Raw genomic sequence first — 19,024 nt, forward strand, 5'->3', positions numbered from 1 at the left:
TTCAAGTTGTTTCATAGTCTCATCAGCACTTGGTTTTGTCAAACTTGTCAAGCTAATGGATGTGTAGTGGTAACTCACTGTGGTTTTAATTTCCTATGTCCCTGGTGACTAATGATGTTGAGTACCTTTTCTTGTATTTATTGGCCATTCCGATATCTTCTTTTATAAAGTGTATGTTCAAATCTCTTGCCTACTTATGTTGTCTTCTTATATTTGAGTTGTGTGTGTTCTTTATATATTCTGGATACAGTTTGTCAGAAATATATGTTGGGAAGTATTTTCCAGTCTGTAGCTTCTCTTTTCACTTTATTAATGGTGCTTCTCGTGGTTCAGAAAATTTAAATTTTGAAGAAGCAAAATATATCAATTTTATGTTATGGTTAGTGCTTCCTGAGAAATCTTTACCTACGTAACACCACTATTTAATTTCTAAACCACTTCTGTGTATAACTTTGGCTTTAAAAAATTATATTTTAATGTAAAAAAATATCAGCAGCAGAGTTTTAGCCTGTCACCATTTACCTCCAGAAACCATTCCAACCAGGAGGCAAGAGATATGAATGATATAGTGAGCAAAAGTTTGTTCACTCTATTGTTACTGTTTTGCTGTGGTAGGTGATAAAATTCTTAAAAACAAGTCAAAACTACTAAATTTGGTCCTGATGGACAAAATATTTTGGGGCTGGTGGGGACTGGACAGAAACAATAGTAGGGGCCTCCCTGGTGGTGCAAGGGGTTAAGACACAACCTATGAAGCTGACCAAAGACTCCACAGCACAAGTTTGATCCCCAGACAGGGAGCAACCCACACGGTACAGCAGACCTCTCCTGTCTCGCCAGCTGCTCCCCTCAGAAATCTCTGCCTGTTCTGTTCTCCACTCTGTCTCTGGTGACTCCTCTCACCCCCTGCACCTCTGGCCTGTACCCCCATTCTCGTATGCATAAATAATCTTTTTTTTAAAAAAAAGAAATAATAGTAGTGGCTATCAGCAGGTACAGATGAAGAGGGGCAAGTAAGCTGAAAATTGGAGGCACACCTGTGAACTCAGAACAAAACCTTATTTAGGGAAGGTGCTAAAGAAACGTGGGACCAAAACAACAACAAAAAAGACATTTTCTACAATCTCCAACCTGAAATTCTATTTAGTCTGAAAAATTTAAACTTTAATGCGATACATAGCACAGACTGGCGATACATAGAACAGACATCATTTTGTTTCCAGAACTTTGTGGTATTAAAAGTAGGGTCTACTACTGAAGCTTATGTCATAGATTTAGCATTTAAAAAGTTAATCTGCAAAGCAGATTTTGGAAGAGATTGTGATTCATTAAGAAAGAGTGGAAAATACGTACAATCGAAGAGAATTTATATTCAATTACATTTTTTTCTGAGTACTTAATAGTAGGTCGCATAAGGGATTTCAAAAAGTATGAACCATGATAAGGTAGCTTTTAACAGACCTGTCCCTTCGACCCCGGGTAACTCTTCCTGCCCGCTTGTGCCTGTGCAAGCATCTTCTTTCCTTTTTCAATATAATAAACCTGCCCTTTTGGATATAAAAAAAAATTGTTAACATTGATTAGTACGAATTCCTCAATCACTTGGCCGTCTGTGGGAGGGCTGGGCATACAGTTAAGACGAGAGAACCCTGGCGTTCTGGGCACCGACCAAAGGCGAATCCAGAATATTCACATCCTAAGAATCCTTGCAGTTCGGAGGCGCCCTCTTCCATCGCTTTCCCAGCTTCTCCTGCTCCCAGCCCGGGTCTCCGCGGGCGCGGGGATCGGCCCCGGGGGACCGCTGCCCTCCGCTGAGGCGCTCTCAGGGGCCGAGGGGACGCGAAGTCTCGGGGCGCCAGCCGAGCTCCGCGACCCGCCACCCGCGGCGCGGCGACAGCGGGAGGGGGCGTGGCGGCCGGGGTCCCAGCCGCCGGCCGACCATAGAGCTCCCAGACCTCCAGGATTCCTAGAGCGCTTCCGGAAGTGCCTTTGGGGCAAGATGCGAGGTGGACGGGCTGCACCTCCGCGGCTTTGGAACTTAGGGGCTGGAGGGACCTTCTCGGTGCTGCCTCTGCTCTTGCTCTCCCCTCCCGACCTCCCGCTCGGCCCGCGCTTCGTAGCCTCCTTCCCCACCCGGTGCCGCCCGCGCAACTCGTGGTGAGTACGCTGCGGGGTCCCGGCGGGAGGACGAGCGCTTTGTGGCCGGAGCAGGCCGCGGCTGAGGACGGGCCCGAGGGGCCGAGGTCGGCGCCCCGCGTGATCCGCGCGTCCGAGGCCGGGTGTAGTTTCGGGTGAGGCCGAGTCCGCGTGCCCCAACTTTTTCCCATGGGGTTCGCTTTCTTTGCTAATCGTTTTGTGATGTTTGCAGTCGATCGTGTTTGTCTTTTTTTCTTATTTTGCCAGAACTTGTTATTTCCCTTTTTTATTTTATTATCCCATGTTTAAAAAAGAGTTCTTAATTATCCCAGTTAAGTTTATTGAGATAATGTTGGTTTACAACACTCTGTTTAAGGGGTTATAGGATCAGATCTCTACAACTGTATGTTTTCACGCCTTGCCCACCACCGAGCACTAATCCTCGCTCCACTGAGCCCCCTTATTCCGCCATTCCCACCCCGCCACCCTCTCCTTCTGGTGATCTTATTTGTCTTTTAAATAAAAAAGGAAACAACCCCCAGGTTAACTTGTAACTGTATCCGCTGAGTTGTTTTTACTTAGCAATTTTGCATTTCCATCATAATAAAATGCCCACTTTTAAAAGGGATATATTTAGCTTTTACAACTCCAATTATCCATGAAAACCTACTTTTGTTCTTAAGTTATTCCGCTTTTTGTAGCCCATTCAGAAAATGATGGTGTGTTGACTGCATCTTTGTACAAAAGAAATATTTTTAACAACTTCAGGGCAATCTATTGAATCAACCTTGTTCAAAGTGTGTATACTTTACTTCTTTTATTAAAGCTCGGTGAAGTAAAAACTTCAAGACTGCTCAAAAGCAGCCCCATTTCCCAAACTTAGGTCAGTCTTAAGTAATTTTTGTCATGCAACATTCAGATTGCCCCCTCACCTCTAAAAACACATTTATACTGTTTGATTAGTTATGTATATTTTTTGCAGTAATCATTGTTCTAGCAAATGCATACATACTTTGAATTTCTATTGTGATTAAGGGTAAAAGTGGTTGATGTGAAAGCATTCAGCTTAAGCAATTCGAGATAACTAAAGCATTTGCTTTACCTACTTTTTCTGAATGTTAAAAAGCCTGGGAAATCTCTTGTTTTGCTGTGTCTTTAGTTTAAAAATCATGTATTAAAAAAAAAAGTAAAAATCCTGAATTAGACTTAGTCTAAAGGAAGAAAACATTCTTCATCTGTTGAAAAGTAATGCTGTTAAAAATTGAGTTTTACTCTTAGTTCACAGGATTTGCATTTGAGGTTGGAAGCAGCTTTAAAGATGTGACTACTTTAACTTTCTAAATCAATAAACTTGAATTGGGTGTGAGGAACAATAATGTAATATGATTTCCTTCTGAATTCCTGTCTTTTCCATCTCTGGATGCTATGTCTGTGGTTTTATTTTGATGTTGGTGTCTCTTGCTGCCTGCTTTTGAATTTGCCCTTCTCCACTCTCCACAGTGCTGCCTTCATTTTTGTTTTTCTCCAATCCATTGTCTACAATGCTGCCATGCAGCTTGTAATGTAATTTCCCTGCTTAAAAAGAGATACAATGAAAAAAAATCACTGACACAAAGAAACATGTCCAAGAAGGCTATGACTTTGGGAAGACTACACAATGTGATAGGTCCTGTATTTGGATCATGTAAGAAATACTTTGACAAAAACGTGCATTTTAATTTGCTGGATGGGGAGAGGGTCGTGTATAGGAGGTCAGGTTGCACAGAGAAGATCTCATGAAAAAAGTAATAGGTAAACCAAGACTTAAGTGAGAATTGAATGGTTTCATCTAGATCAGGATTTAACACTTTAGGCCATACGATTCTTGGTTGTGGGGAGCTAGGTATATGTCATGGGATGTTTAGTGGCTTCTCTGGCCTCTAACCACTAGATTCCACTAGCATTTGTTCTTTTTTTTTTTTTTTTTTTTAAGATTTATTTATTTATTTATACAAGCACTGGGTACAGTCAGAAGCGCGGGAGGGTGAGAGAATACACCAGAGCCAGAGGGGAGAGCAGAACAGGCAGACCAATGAAATACACTGCTGAGGGGAGCAGGCAGCAGGCAGCAGGAGAGGTCTGTGCACCATGTGGGACCCTAACCTGGCGGTTGAGGATCGGTTGGGGATTGAACCAGCGCTGTAGAGGCTGCGGGCAGCTTCACAACCCAGTGCTCAACCGCTGCACCACCGGGGAGGCCCAGCATTTATGTTCTTGATGTATTATGCTAAGCTAAGGCTCCGTGCTATATGATTTTACTTATAAGACATTCTGGAAGGTGACTAATGTGTAGGTTTATGTGTAGGACTAGACTCTTGGATTGCAGTTATTAATAGAGCATCCATCTCTGGAGACGTAGGATAAAGAGGCTTCTAGATCTTGAAGCTTGAGACAGGAGGGAAGAGGGCAATCACAGAGCAAATAATAATAAATGGATAAGGGGGTTAAGTGTAAAAGTATTAGAATAACTCTTGACAATACCTTGAGCTAGTTTATATGGAAATTAGTCTCATGTGTTGAGAAAGACAAGATGAGAGCCAGAAGTGTATAGAAGCAGCAGTACAACTGGAGGAGCAAACTCTTAAGGGGTTACATTAGCAGCACTGAGCCCTGATGAGTTTAAACACAGAATTTCAGTTAGAACCAGTCTACATGATTTCTTGACCTTGATCAGCCATGATGTTCCACAACCCCAAGCAGAGAAAGTAGAAGGGGTTATTTCCCACGTGGGACCCCTAAGAGAAAACTACAGCTAAACATTTAATTTTTAAAAAGTATGAATTTCTGTTCTCAAAATGTGCTGTTAAAAACAATCATTTATCTCATAAGGAATTTGTATCCAAGGGCCTCCCTGGTGGCACTAGGGGTTAAGACGCAACCTATGAAACTGTCCACAGCCACTGCAGCACGAGTTTGATACCCCGCCGGCCAGGGAGCAACGCACATGGTGCAGCAGACCTCTCCTGACTCGCCTGCTGCTCCCCTCAGCAGTGTATTTCAGTCAGTCTGCCTGTTCTGTTCCCCACTCTGTCTCTGGTGAATCCTCTCACCCCCCCTCCCACACACACACCTCTGGCCTGTACCCCAGTTCTTGTATGCGTAAATAAATAAATCTTTTTTAAAAATTTGTACCCAAAATATATAAAGAAATCTCAAAACTTAATAAGAAATCATGGCAGAAGGTCATGGATGTGTAAGGAGTTATGCTGGAGTGATCACATAAATGACGGAGAAGTTCATGTTGCGATAGGGAGCTCATTAAATACCTTAGTGAGCGCCTATGACCTTTGACTTAGCACTGATTGTCATTTTCTCTTCTCCAAGAAGTACCTTTAGAGAAGAGGTCCTTGGAAGGTTCTTTACTTAAGAAGATAAAGAAGGTGGTAGAAACAAGCCTCCTGAGCTTTTCTAACGCTAAATGGCTGCAGAATCAAGCAAGTCCTTAGCCCCATCCCCACCAGACCAGTCTCCCGAAGAGGACCTTGTCATCGTCAAGGTAGAGGAAGATCATGGCTGGGAGCAGGAATCTAGTGTGCATGAAAACAACCCTCCTGGCCAAGAGCTGTTCCGCCTGCGCTTCAGGAAGTTATGCTACCAGGAGACGCTGGGCCCTCGAGAGGCTCTGATCCAACTCCGCGCACTTTGCCACCAGTGGCTCAGGCCAGATCTGAACACCAAGGAGCAGATCCTGGAGCTGCTGGTGCTGGAGCAGTTCCTGACCATCCTGCCCGAGGAGCTGCAGACTCTGGTTAAGGAACATCAGCTAGAGAACGGAGAGGAGGTGGTGACCCTGTTGGAGGATTTGGAAAGGCAGATTGATATCCTGGGACGGCCAGTAAGTAGCTGTGCTAAAACTGGGGGCCCTGGAAGTTGGTGGAAGGATCTTGGCACCCCAGTGCAGGAATCAGAGCTGAGCCTCAGGATCTGTAATGTGAGGCTCAAAATGGCTAAAGTCTAGTCTGACTTGTAATTGTAGAGTTCTTGTTTTTGTAAAGGAGATACAGCAGTACGTCCTTACTTGATGTCACCGATAGAGTCTTGGAAACTGACTGTAAGTGAATAGTGTATACTGAAACTAGATCCCCAAAGTCATTTCATTTAACGTAGGTTGATAATTGTTTTTTTCCCCTCACCAGCATTCTAACAAAAGGATATTTATTCAAGACCTGCTGTAAAGTTGTCTTTAATTCTCATAATGTCTCAATACCTGTAGTAGTCTACCATTTTGCCAGATGGGAAATTAATGCGTAGGAAGCTTAAATTACTTTTTTCAGAGATATACCAGTCACTGAGGACTGAGACCAGAATTTATGTTTCCTCGTTCCTCATTGGAAGTCTTCTGCTGAACACTACTGCTTTAAGTGTTTGTCATTTTTCTTCCCCTGCCTTAGAATGTATAATATTGGTGATTCGTGCAGTGAGGAGAACATCAGATGAAATCTTCTGCACAGAAATGATCCCCTTATGTGCTAATCAGAATGTCCTTTAATTGCCCCTGAGAAGTAAATGAGATTCTGCTTTCTTCCTCCCCCAAACCTGCATGCCTGTGGACGTGCTTTTGGCCCTCTTGTGCTGTTCATGTCTCAAAGGACTTCCTTGTAACTCCACTGTCCCCTTGTTACCAGGTTCCAGCTCGTGCGCATGGACACAGGGTACTCTGGGAGGAGGTGGCGCGTTCAGAATCTGCCTCCGAACCCCCAAATACTCAGCTCCAACCCGTGGCGACCCAGCACAAATCACCAGTGCTCCAAGGGCCGCAAGAGAGAGGTGAGGGTCAGGTATCATCACTGAGGAGGTGGGAAGTAGAAAGAAAGAGAGTATATTTCTGGAGAACCAAGGACTAGGGTCATTGTTCAGAGACCTGTCCTAAGATCTGGGTTTAAGTGTTTATCTCAGCTTCAGATACAGCCTGTTGGCCCATGATAAGCTCATGGACAAATTAAAGCACTTGGAGATTTTTATGTATTCACTCTTTTCTATTACAATGATTTTACAACATAGTTTTTTTTTTTTTTTTTTAAGTTTTGCTGGTGACATCATGCTTCTTTATTTGTAAACATTTCAGTTTGTATTTCCTCAAACACGAGCGTTTTCTAATTAACCACAATCACTTTGTCACAGTCTTCTGCACTGTGATGTCCTTATTTTGCCAGTAATGTTCTTTCTGGCCCCCAAGTCCTATCCAGGATCATGCTTTGCAGCTAGTAGTCATGTCTCTTCAATGTCCTTTAATTTGGAATAGTTTCTCAGCCTTTCTTTGTCTTTCAGATGGTCTTGACATTTTTGAAGAGTGCATGTCAGTTATTTTGTAACTTAGGTCTATGGGATATCTCCTCATACTTAGTTAGGTTCAGGGTATGTATATTGGTCAGGAACACCCTAGAAGTGATGAGGTGGCCTTCTTGGGGATACAACAGGAATTTGTCCTGTTATTGGTGGTGTTACTTTTCAATGACTTAGCTAAGATTATCTTGCTAGGTTACTTTTGTAAAGTTGTTATCTTTCCGCTGGTAAATAATAAGTTCTGTGCAAATATACTGGTCCTCATTAACCTTTTGTTGCTAAAACACTAATTAGTTGCTAAAATACTAATTGTAGTATTTATTGATGCTTGACTGAATCAGGAAGATAGATGATAATGTTGATGTGTTTTTTGTTTGTTTGTGTAGAAGAACTGGGGTGCAGGCCAGAAGTGTGGGGGGGTGGGAGGATTCACCAGAGACGGACTGGGGAGCAGAACACATATATTTACTGAAATATACTGCCAAGGGGAACAGCAGGCAAGACAGGAGAGGTCTGCTGCACCATGTGGGTCAGCTCCCTGGCTAGGGATCAAACTCAGGCTGTAGTGGTAATATGCTGACACTTAACCCTTAGGCCACCAGGAAGGTCCTGTTGATGATTTTCTGTCATTCCTCCTGCATGTATTTATCTATTGTGATGGAGTGTGTTCCCTTTTCCCTATTAAAAAAAAAAATCACCATGGACTCATGAATTCTTTTCATGAACATTACTATCTTTATTTTTGATATTTACATGGTCTCAGATTTAGCCAGAAGAGGCTCCTTCAGTGTGACTCCTGTGTCCTTTTGACATTTCCTCATCACTGTTTAAGAATTTACCTACTTTCTTGCCAAACAAGATTCTCTAGTTTCATCTCATACTTGTCTTGCATTTTGCATTTTTTTCATTTATGTGGTTTGTAGCAGTTTATGTAAATGGATTTTGATTATTTCTAAAGCAGCAGCACAAAAGTATTTTTAATTAATAATGTAGTTCTTTTTGAAGGTTCTAAAGCCTTTTGCTTAAGACACAGTAACCTGTGTTGATTTTGGCAATGCACTGTCTGCTATCTGTAGGAAAGAGATACTGGACGTCATGGTAGACATTTGAGAAAGGTAATAATAGCATTAACCGAGATAGACTGGTTTGCAGTTTTGTTGCTAAGAATTCAGGACCAAATGACATGCTTACACCAGCACAAGGATAGAGCATAGCTTAGGTGGTAGAGTAGAAAATGATTCCTGGTAGGAAAGCAGTACCCTTTATACATTTGACATGTATCTTCAGGCCAAGTAGGATGTCAGAGTGCAGTTATTTTGTGGGGCAACCATAGGTGGATCCGGAGCCCCAAAAGCATTTCATCTGCAAGTTCTCTGGCATGCAAATCTGCTGAAATACACGTTGTTTTGGAATGGGCTGGTGCAGGCTCCATCCAGGGCAGGGCTGGTCTCATTCATAGCTCCTTTCTCCTCTCTCAGCCATATCTACTTCTCAGAGTCCTACCCCTTCCCAGAAAAGAAGTTCTGGAGACCAGGAGATGACAGCTACACTTCTCACAGCAGGGTTCCAGGTGAGTTGTGCTCTCATGAAATTGCCTAGCTTTGTTTAGCAGTGTTGGAGGCATCTGCCCCAGGCCTCACCTATCTATAGTCATAGTCCCCTAAGAACTTTCCCGGTGATTCTTGTGTAGAGACAGATTGAGCCTTGATTTCCCCCCAGTATTTGTGGTGTATTCCCTCTTCCTCCCAGCTGTTCAGACCCCTTTACACTGTATGTTTCTACCTCTTGATCCTCTTCAACTCTGGTGGATCTCACTTGACACTCTGGGTTTGAGCTGTGGAACAATCCCAGTCCCCAGATGAAGATCTTGTCTTGTTTCAGACTTTGGAGAAGATAGAAGACATGGCTGTGTCCCTAATTCGAGAGGAGTGGCTTCTTGATCCATCACAGAAAGATGTGAATAGAGACAATCGACCAGAGAATTACAGAAATATGTTCTCCCTGGGTAAGAAAAGTGCTGGTTGAGGATTTTTGTTTTCTGTGTGTATAGTAGCTGTGAATTTTCTGAAAGACGGTTTAAACCCAGGATCCAGCAGAAAGACACAGTGTTGAGATTTCCTGGGGTCTCCACATGAAACCTGTTTTCCAATCTGGGTATCTTACAATTTGTAACAGGGTATTAGTTTGTTTCCCACTTGCAAAGAGAAATCTTTCTAGTGCTCTAGTTCATATGTTTCTTTTGCTCTGAGTTCTTATAAGGTCTTTACATTTCTTCACACTGGCCTATTGTGCAACCCCACTGGCCTATTTTTCACCCCCTTTAATGACTATTTGGGGCCATTTCCTATTTCTGTCCCATTCCCCAGACCTTTTCCTAGTTCACATTCCCCCATACCCAACCTTTCACTTCTCCTCAGTTGATCCCATCCCTACTTTAGCCTCCCTCCTGGTAGCCCTCTGCTTTCATAGCACTTCTTCCCCACTTACCCTGGGGTACTTCACTTGATCTTGCTCATATCTCCCTGTATTATAAAGGCCAAAGGGAAGGTTTGCATTTGCTTGTAGCAGTACACCTGTTTCCCTTTGTCTTCAGTTCCCTTTCCCCTTGTCTTCAGTTCCTTCCTCCTAGCACAAAGAATAGGAATTGACAGTGACTTGGTGTTTATTTGTCACATTTTGATTTCAGGTGGTGAGACCAGGAATGAGAACAGGGAAATAGCTTCAAAACAGGTAATATCTGCTGGAACGCAACAACACGGAGAGACAGCTACCAAGTGCAACGGGGATGTTATCGGGGGTCTTGAGCACGGAGAAGCCCGAGACCTTCTGGGCAGATTAGAGAGGCAGCGGGGAAATCCTACCCAAGAGAGACGACATAAATGTGATGAATGTGGGAAGAGCTTTGCTCAGAGCTCAGGCCTTGTTCGCCACTGGAGAATCCACACTGGGGAGAAACCCTATCAGTGTAATGTGTGCGGTAAAGCCTTCAGTTACAGGTCAGCCCTTCTTTCCCATCAGGATATCCACAACAAAGTAAAACGCTATCACTGTAAGGAGTGTGGGAAAGCCTTCAGTCAAAACACAGGCCTGATCCTGCACCAGAGAATCCATACTGGGGAGAAGCCGTATCAGTGCAATCAGTGTGGGAAGGCTTTCAGTCAGAGTGCAGGCCTGATTCTGCACCAGAGAATCCACAGTGGGGAGAGACCCTATGAATGTAATGAGTGTGGGAAAGCTTTCAGTCATAGCTCACACCTCATTGGACATCAGAGAATCCACACTGGGGAAAAGCCCTATGAGTGTGATGAGTGTGGGAAAACCTTCAGGCGGAGCTCACATCTTATTGGTCATCAGAGAAGCCACACTGGGGAGAAACCCTACAAATGCAATGAGTGTGGGAGGGCCTTCAGTCAGAAGTCAGGCCTTATTGAACATCAGAGAATCCACACTGGAGAAAGACCCTACAAATGTAAAGAATGTGGGAAAGCTTTCAATGGAAACACTGGCCTCATTCAGCATCTGAGAATTCATACAGGGGAGAAGCCCTATCAATGTAACGAGTGTGGGAAAGCCTTTATTCAGAGGTCAAGTCTCATTCGCCATCAGAGAATCCACAGTGGAGAAAAATCTGAGTCCATAGGGGTTTAGGGAAAGACTTTGGTTGTAACTCGGGCATTATTTAACATCAGAGAAATCACATGCTAGTGAGAATTCTTCCAGTTAGTAGGAAGGCAGAAGGTTCTTTGTTTGTGACCTCGTGTAGTGTGAGAACTGACTGGTGGCAAAGTTAGAGTAGCTCTTCAGTAGTTGGGGCCCAGTGCCTTGATGCAGGTTGATGAGTTAGTCTTGGGAGGTGTCTGAAGGAGTGGCGCTCTCCATGGCCTGCTGTATCCTTTAGAAACTTCAGGTAGCATTAACGCAAGTTGCTTGTTGTGGCTCGAGGCACCTAACTTTGTCTTTTGGGTGAGTAGCTGTAGGTCTGACAGCAGCTACTTCTAGTTCCTCTGCTTCTCCCCCATTTCCCATGATCCCTTCTCCCACTGTTCCTGGAGGCGCACTTAATGCTCCTCATGTGACCCGAGAAGAGAAGCTGCTTTAGAGTTGGAAACAACCTCTGTGTGAGACTTAATTTGTATTTAGCTCTCTAAGATCCTAGTTTTAGGGAAATTTTTATGACACTTAACAAATTCGTGCTTAAGTGTGCCATTTTATTTTATCCTCCTGTTCCGTTTAGTCAGGGGAAATCCATATTCCCACGCAACTCCGAATGCCATATTCTTAACAGCATTTCTTCATCTGTCATCTTCACTGGCCCCGCTGAGTTGTGGAGCATCCTAGGTGTCCTCCACTCCCAGCCCCAGTACCTGTGTCAGCAAAGGAAGTGGATGGTTGTGGGAAGGATGCAGAGAAAGAGGTGAGTGGAGACCCAGCCCGGCGCTGTCAAGCTTGGATGGTGATACCCTTTGGTGACTTCTGGCTCTCCTTTCCCCCTCCTGCTGTTCACTGTGGCACAGTAGATGTTTACACTGCCTTACTTATGGCATCACATGGGAGAAAGAGGAGACTGAGGTGCTTAAAAAGACATGAAAATCCTTATAAAAAAAAGTACACTTTTCCTTTTTGACCTATTTTAGAACCCCACTCCCCCTCCCTCAGGTTCCTATCATTCTGTACAAACCCCCTGCCCTACAGCGCCTGTCAGTCTTATTACCCTGAACCCACCTTACATGGTCTCAGCACCTCATCATTCTCCATCTGTTTCTTGCAATTAGCTTGTGTGGCTTTTAATCCACAGTGGTAATCTGTTGACCAACGCACAGTCTTTATTCTCCTGAGTTCTGGTGCCCTGCAGTGATCCAGCAAAGACACAGTACAAAACGTAACTGTCACCAGGCATTGTGCCTCAATTTTGAGGCCTGCAGTATACTGAGGTATTGTTGGGAGCCATGAGTGTGGTCTAGAGTGACACCAGATCTGACGTACCCACAGTGGGTTGTCCCTTCAGTCGAGCTGTCTAGTTAGCTGGTCGTGCTAGCACTCCGGTAGCCACCTTCTTCCGAGGAGCTGGTCACTCCCAGAATTGCATTTAATAAACCATGCGTGAGAACTCTTCCTACTCTAGAGTCACATCTCATTTTTGACCATTTGGCTTATTCAACACACTGTTGACTCTTTCCAAAGTCTCTTTCTAAATTGCGATCCATTCCATTAATTCTATCCAGAAGAATATGACAGATGTTTTAATGAAAAGTCCAAGAGAAGCTGCACAACTTTACACTCTGACTCTCCTAAGAGGGGATACCACTTACTCATTATTGTATGGTTGATTTTATGAAAATCAGTGGGGAAAAAAAAATCTTACATCTTATAGGCGCACCTTTTGGATCATGAATTTCTTCTCTATCTTCCTTTGACCCACCTGAACCATTAATACCACCAAGGTAATCTACATATGTTTCATCAAGCCATTGGTATACAGCTGTCATTTATCCTGGCGACCTTGGCTAACTTTTTTTTAAAATGTTCTTTTCATTATCCTTTTTTTTTCCTCTCTCCCTTCCCTTCCTTTCTCTGTCCTTTCCTCTTTTCCAAAAAATTACTTTCCCTGATTACTTGTACTTGAAATTTCCAGAAACAAGTAAATCTGGTTGCCTCTGGATTCTTGTTCTAGATCCTTGCTCTCTGCTTCAGTTGTGCCTTACCCTCTGTAAGATGCTCATTCTGCCTGAGGCCAGTGCTACTATGTGTACAGATATTACATAGGATGGTACACTGTCAGGGAGTGTGTGTGTGTGTGTACATGCACACACATTGCTCTCACATAGTTAAGAGGAACGCTTCTATTCCAACTAAAGCTCTTTAAGCAGAGCTATGTATTGAAATGACCGTAGGTGTATCAGTTAACATTACCTAGAATATTGTGTGGCCAGGTTACTCAGAATTACTAAGCATCTGGCAGAAATTTAAAAAAAAAATGACCTAAAAAAAGATGATACATATACACAGCTATTAAAAAAAGTTTTGCCATTTGCAACATGGGCCTAGAGAGTATTAAGCTTAGGGAAATAAGTAAGATGGAGAAAGGCAAACATCTTATGAGTTCATTCATGCGGTATGTAGAGAAATCAAAAGAATCAACTGAATAAAACAAAAATAAGCTTTAAAAACAAACAGAAAGATTAGTGTTCTACTGGGATGAAGGTGAGGAAAAAGACTGACCTGAAAGCTGCCAGGCCTGATCCAGCACACCTGTACAAGTAGCTGCAGAAGGTGAGGCAGGAGGAGACAGCTCCTGTTTCTCTGGTGGCGTAAGTAGAGGCCATCCTTGGTCTCTCATTCTCTTAGCACTGGAATGTTGTTGATCCTCTGTATGACCTTGCATTGAGCTGCTATGCGTGACATGCTCCTTTTTCTTGCAGATTCTATTTTTATGCTCTGAATCTGAAATGAACTGTTCATAAATACGTTCTCATTTTAGGACCTGGCATGATAAAGTGGGTCTTTGTTGCCATCCAGCAGTCTTGGGAGAGGTGTCTTAGGTGTCAAAAGGTTTTCTCCATGGAGGATATGGTGCCTGATTCCCACACGAAACAGTTAGCTTTACTCTCGGTTCTGAGGTTCCAGATGATAACTGACATTTACTGAGCACTCACTGTGTGCCAAACCCTGTGTTAAACATTTCTCATGCATAAGATAGATAGGTCATGCCCCCTGCCTTTGAGATGAGGAAACTCGACTTAGAGACTTGACTGCATTGGCCAAGAGCACACAGCTGGTGGCAGAGCAGGGATTCTAACTCCACAGGCTGATTCTTCAGCTGGCGCTTCTGACCACTGTCCTGCCCTGCATCTAATGAACACCAGGTGTTCATTGCTACGTGACATGTTCACACATTATGTACTGCTGCTCGTAAGAGGTAGTAGGCGCAGGGATGTGCAGTAGATTGCACATCCTGTGCAGCTCTAGAAAATTGGTGCTAGTGCCATTTTGGTTTATAGTTATATCATCTTTAAATGTTAATACTTTTGATGCTGGGTAGAGTAAGAATGGTAAATTGTGCAAGTAAAACATGTTTATAAAAGAGTAACTGGGGGAATGAAGTATAACTTGCGGATTCAGCGCATTTCTCTCTCAACTGCCCCAGGGGAATAAAACTGTAGAGGGGAATGGAATGGCCATATACCCGTCAAGCAGGTGGGCAGTTAGGAGGACAAGTGAATCCACTTGTCTACTTGTCCACTTGTGGACTCACTTGTCCTCCTAACATAAATGTGAAAGTCCTTCAACCTTACTGTCCATTTCCAGCTATCCTTTCTTCCGTTGTTCATGGCTTTTCAAACGGGTCATCCATTGTTCATACAAGTCGTCCATCTCATTCATCTGCTCTCAGACTCCTCCATGCTGGCTTTTGTACATGGCCGGGCAGTGAAATGACCAGTGGATAAGCATTAAGGCCTTTTCTTAGTTCTGGCCCTTTTTGATCTATATATCATACTGTTGAATTTCCCCCACGTCTCAGGAATTTGCTTCCTCCTTAGCTTATGATGCCAAAAGGCCTTTTTGATCATGTTTTTCCAACTCCTGGCTTTTTCCTTCTTGATCTTTTTTCTCCTCACCCCTGAGAATAATTTCCAGGTCTTTATTTTATTTGCTAATTTTTTTCTGTACTAACTCCTGCTTGTCCATTTTTGATGATTTACTCTGAACCTTCTGTATTGTGTTTAATACTAGTGACTTAATGTTTCCTGTCCTGTGAGTCATTTCTCAACTTGTGGACTTTTTTCACAGGTACCTGTACAACTTGGTATTCAGAAACAGAACTCATCACTCTTCTGCTTCACCCCACACTGTCCTTTTAAATAGGTGTCATTGCTTAACTTTCTTTACCTTAATCACACTTCCTGTCCTTCACATTTCTTACCGCAGTCATGGAGTTGTCTTTAGTCCTTTTTTGCCCTCCACTCTACCTGTCCAAAATCTTGCTAAGTTGTTTCATTTCTTAGTCTTCTCTTTGAAGCTGGAGCTGTTACATTTCTGCCATCTCCTCATTACCCTCAGTGCAGATGTGCTCATCTAAGACTCCTGTTACTGTAATTCTTTCAGCTTCCTTGCTCTCAGGATCCTCATCTTGTAGGCTTTCTACACGGTCCTCCTCAAACTCCATGTTCATGGTGTCTTACCTTCACTCAAGAATACCCAGCAGATAAATGCTGTCAGAACAGTGGCTGCCCAGGTTCTCCATTACCTGCCCTTCACGCTGAATCTGCCTCAGCCTCATTACTCTCTAGCTTATTCACCTTGACTTATCACATTCAAATTTCTGGTGGTCTTTCACTGTTGTCCTAGAAGCCCTTGCCTCTGTGCCTTTCTCATGCTTTTCCTTTTGCTTCCATTGCTCTTTGACCCCAGCTTGTGTTCAAAGACTAGTTTCCTGTATATCTTCTGAGTGAGCGCTCCCTGACTCACTTCACCTCATACTGAGACCTCCGTTTTTGTGTGTGGCCTCAGCACTTTTCCTTTGAGTTTGTACTGTTGTCCACACAGTCAGTAATATGTTGTTTTGTAATTATTTTCTAGCTCTGTATTGTAGTTTCACATTTGTATTTATTTCCAAAATCAAATTGTAAGCTCCTTGAGGGCAGGAATATTAACTTTTACATTTGTATCTCTGCACCCCCCTAGTGCCTAGTTCAGTGCTGAGCACACAGTAGGCGTTTAATAAATGCTTGTTGCATTATTGTGTGGATTATTTATAGAGTTACAGAAAAATTTAAGCTGTTATCAAGGATAACCTTCTTTTTACCACTTAGTGCACAGACTGATTTCCATAGTTTGTCAGTAACTGCCTACACACCTAAGATTAAAACCCTAAAAAAACCAACTTTTTAGGAGCATGTGTCTGGAAAGTTGAGATACGAAGCTATTTGGCCAGACTTATTTATTGGTTAAGAAAGAAAAAAAAAAGGAAACAAAAATTGGTGTGTTAAAGTTACTGCAAAAAGTACTTGATAACAGACTTTTGTATCTGAGATTAAATCATTACTCCAAAGGAGTAGCTGGTGTGCTTAAATTGGCAAAATTTGGCAATGTCTGGAGACGTTTTTGGTTGTACCATCGATGGATGACTAGGATGCTACTGGCATCTAGCAGATAGAGGCTAAACATCCTGCATGGACAGGACAGACCCACAAAATGACCCAGCTCCACCAGTTTAATAGTGCTGTGCTTGAGAAACCATAGTCTAGAGATACTTAAGGTAGATTGGGACATGAAGGGATATGAAATACCACATTGAGGAAATAGCTATGCCAAGCTTAAAAGAATCCTAAATGTGTACGTGTTTATATCTTGTAGTTTGTAGTATAATAATAATTTAAAAAAGACAATCTTTGGGATTCACATTAACATCTGTCATGTTGATGGTTAACAATAAAATGGCTGATGAGTTTCTAAGGCTACTTTCAGCATCCGATTAGAATCATTACTGAGAAGGCGCAGCCGAGTGCTGTCTTTTGTTCAATTCTTGTTTGGTTACATAAAGTCAAAGAGAAAACATTGGGGACTGTCTCTTTAGCAGCCTGCCTATGACATCAAAGATTTAGCTTTGGGGATAACACATGACCCTCAGCAGTCCCGTGGACAGCCACTAGACAATAATTACCAAGGAGACCACAAGTCGGGATGTTGTCAGTTTGCCTTGTAAACACATTCCCACTTAGAAAGTTTTTAACATACCTGTTAACCCTACCTAGTAAGACATGTAGGAGAAAATGTGATTTCCTAAATTGAGACCCTTAAAAAAAACACTAGTATTTGGCAATTCAATGACATTTCCTTCAACAGGTTTAAAAAGGACCAACACCAGAGTTAGAAAATCAGTTTCGGTATGTAATATATCGAAGAAATGGCGTTGCTCCGTTGCGTTTACTGAGTCGATAAAATCCTGGATTTGGAAGTGACTTTTGTGGTCATTTTTCAACCCATTCTGTAAGTGGAGGTACAGAAAGGGCACTGGCTAACTTAATGGTACAGGTGAACAGAACCCAGGTTTCCTAAGGCTCTGTGCTTTTCTTTTTTGGCTGGTGTCCCCTCTAGCACTTGGTCTTTTGTTAATTCACATTCTGCCATGGAATAGTCATACTCGGTGCCTCCACCTGTACTGTTTTTGGAATTAGTCCTTTTATCAGCGCGTTTCTCCCAGCCCATACTGACTGGTGTCCTGAGTTCAACGCTCATAAACGGCAGTTAGGCTTTGCAGTATTGCAACCATGTTTTGGAACCCTGCTCTCCCGGGCCTGGTCTCTAGACCAAGCACGCACACTGGCTGGCAGCACTGCCCTTCAGGTCATGAAGACCAGAGCTCTTGCGGCCCAGTCAGGTTTAGGGGTCCTGTGCAACATACATTGGGGATCCTGCCGTTTCATAGACTCAGTATCTTTAAATTACAAGGTTTCAGGGTGTCCTACCTGCGTAAAAATCAGGAAGTAAAAGTTACCTTCGTAAGGGGTGAGGCTGTCTCGGCTGACCGCCGGAGATGAAGCGTCCCCAAACAGGACCGGACCCAAGCCCCTGACTGGCGGCCTCAGGCAGGGCTGGGCCCCGCCCAGCGGCTTCCGGGCTTCTGGGCCCGCCCCGGAAGTGAGCGCCGGGCTTCCCTCCACGGGGCGGGGACGTCTCTGGGTTGGCGAACTTGGATGCTTTGGGGTAGTGGTGACGCCCGGAAGCTCGAGAGGCTACTCCTCCTGGTTCTGTGCCGTGTTGTGCCCAAGGTCGACCAGTGCAGCCCCCAAGGACACACAGACAGCCGCTGCAAGAACACAAAGGAGTTTATTATGGGCTCGAGTCCGGGCTCCCGACACCCAACGATGTAACGGCAGAGGTTGAGAGCCCTGAACAAAGGGAACAGGGATCTTATATAGGGTTACAAGCAGATCTCTAAAAATTAAATCATATTGGCAAACATTCATTGGTTACACAGGTGCATTTCCTAACAACAGTGGGTGCACAGTTTCAGTTTTTGAGCTGATTGGTCACATCAAGATGCAGCTCTATTTTATGGCTAGTTTGACCCTATTAGTGGCCTGAATTGCTGGGCTCCGCTGTGGCTAGCCGACTGAGATAAGACCAGAGTGAGGTGGGGATCAACTCTGGAATGCTGTCTTTTCCCTAGACAGCAAGACCTGAAATTCTAAAATGGCAGTTACACACAAAATGACAAAGCAATGGCTAAGAATACTTATGCTTGGTTCCACATGCCGCTGCCCCTCGGAGTCATAACCCGTGTCATGCTCCCGGCCTTGAGCGAACTACCGAGCCACAGCGAACACGTGCGCCCCGGTGTCCTTGGCTTCGCAGCCCAACGGGCGCATAGCTCGCTTCCAAAGGGGGGGATTTGCGAGTGAATGGAAATGGGAACTAGGAGCTTTTAAATTTAGAAGTGGCTTCTTCCGCTTTTGCTTGTAGTGCTCGTGACATTTCTTTTCGACGGCGGAATACCCCCGCTTTTTCCGTTTGACAATAAATGATCGTCCAACCCCTTCAGCAGTCACGTTCCCATCCAGGCCGG

At 43.7% G+C, this 19,024-nt stretch overlaps 1 protein-coding gene across 1 annotated transcript; it reads left to right on the forward strand.

Annotated features, from left to right (window-relative positions):
• The first annotated feature begins 1,998 nt into the window (after positions 1–1,998).
• On the forward strand, positions 1,999–17,994 carry ZKSCAN8 (zinc finger with KRAB and SCAN domains 8). The gene is made up of 6 exons (XM_037519061.2): positions 1,999–2,157; positions 5,500–6,010; positions 6,801–6,942; positions 8,937–9,028; positions 9,340–9,463; positions 10,145–17,994. The coding sequence occupies exons 2-6, from the start codon at positions 5,594–5,596 to the stop codon at positions 11,104–11,106; spliced, it is 1,737 nt and encodes a 578-aa protein (XP_037374958.1). The 5' UTR covers positions 1,999–2,157; positions 5,500–5,593; the 3' UTR covers positions 11,107–17,994.
• The last annotated feature ends 1,030 nt before the right edge of the window (positions 17,995–19,024 follow it).

Source organism: Talpa occidentalis, unplaced genomic scaffold, assembly GCF_014898055.3.
Source record: "Talpa occidentalis isolate TD23 unplaced genomic scaffold, MPIMG_talOcc4v2.1 talOcc4.2, whole genome shotgun sequence".
Classification (NCBI taxonomy): domain Eukaryota; kingdom Metazoa; phylum Chordata; class Mammalia; order Eulipotyphla; family Talpidae; genus Talpa; species Talpa occidentalis.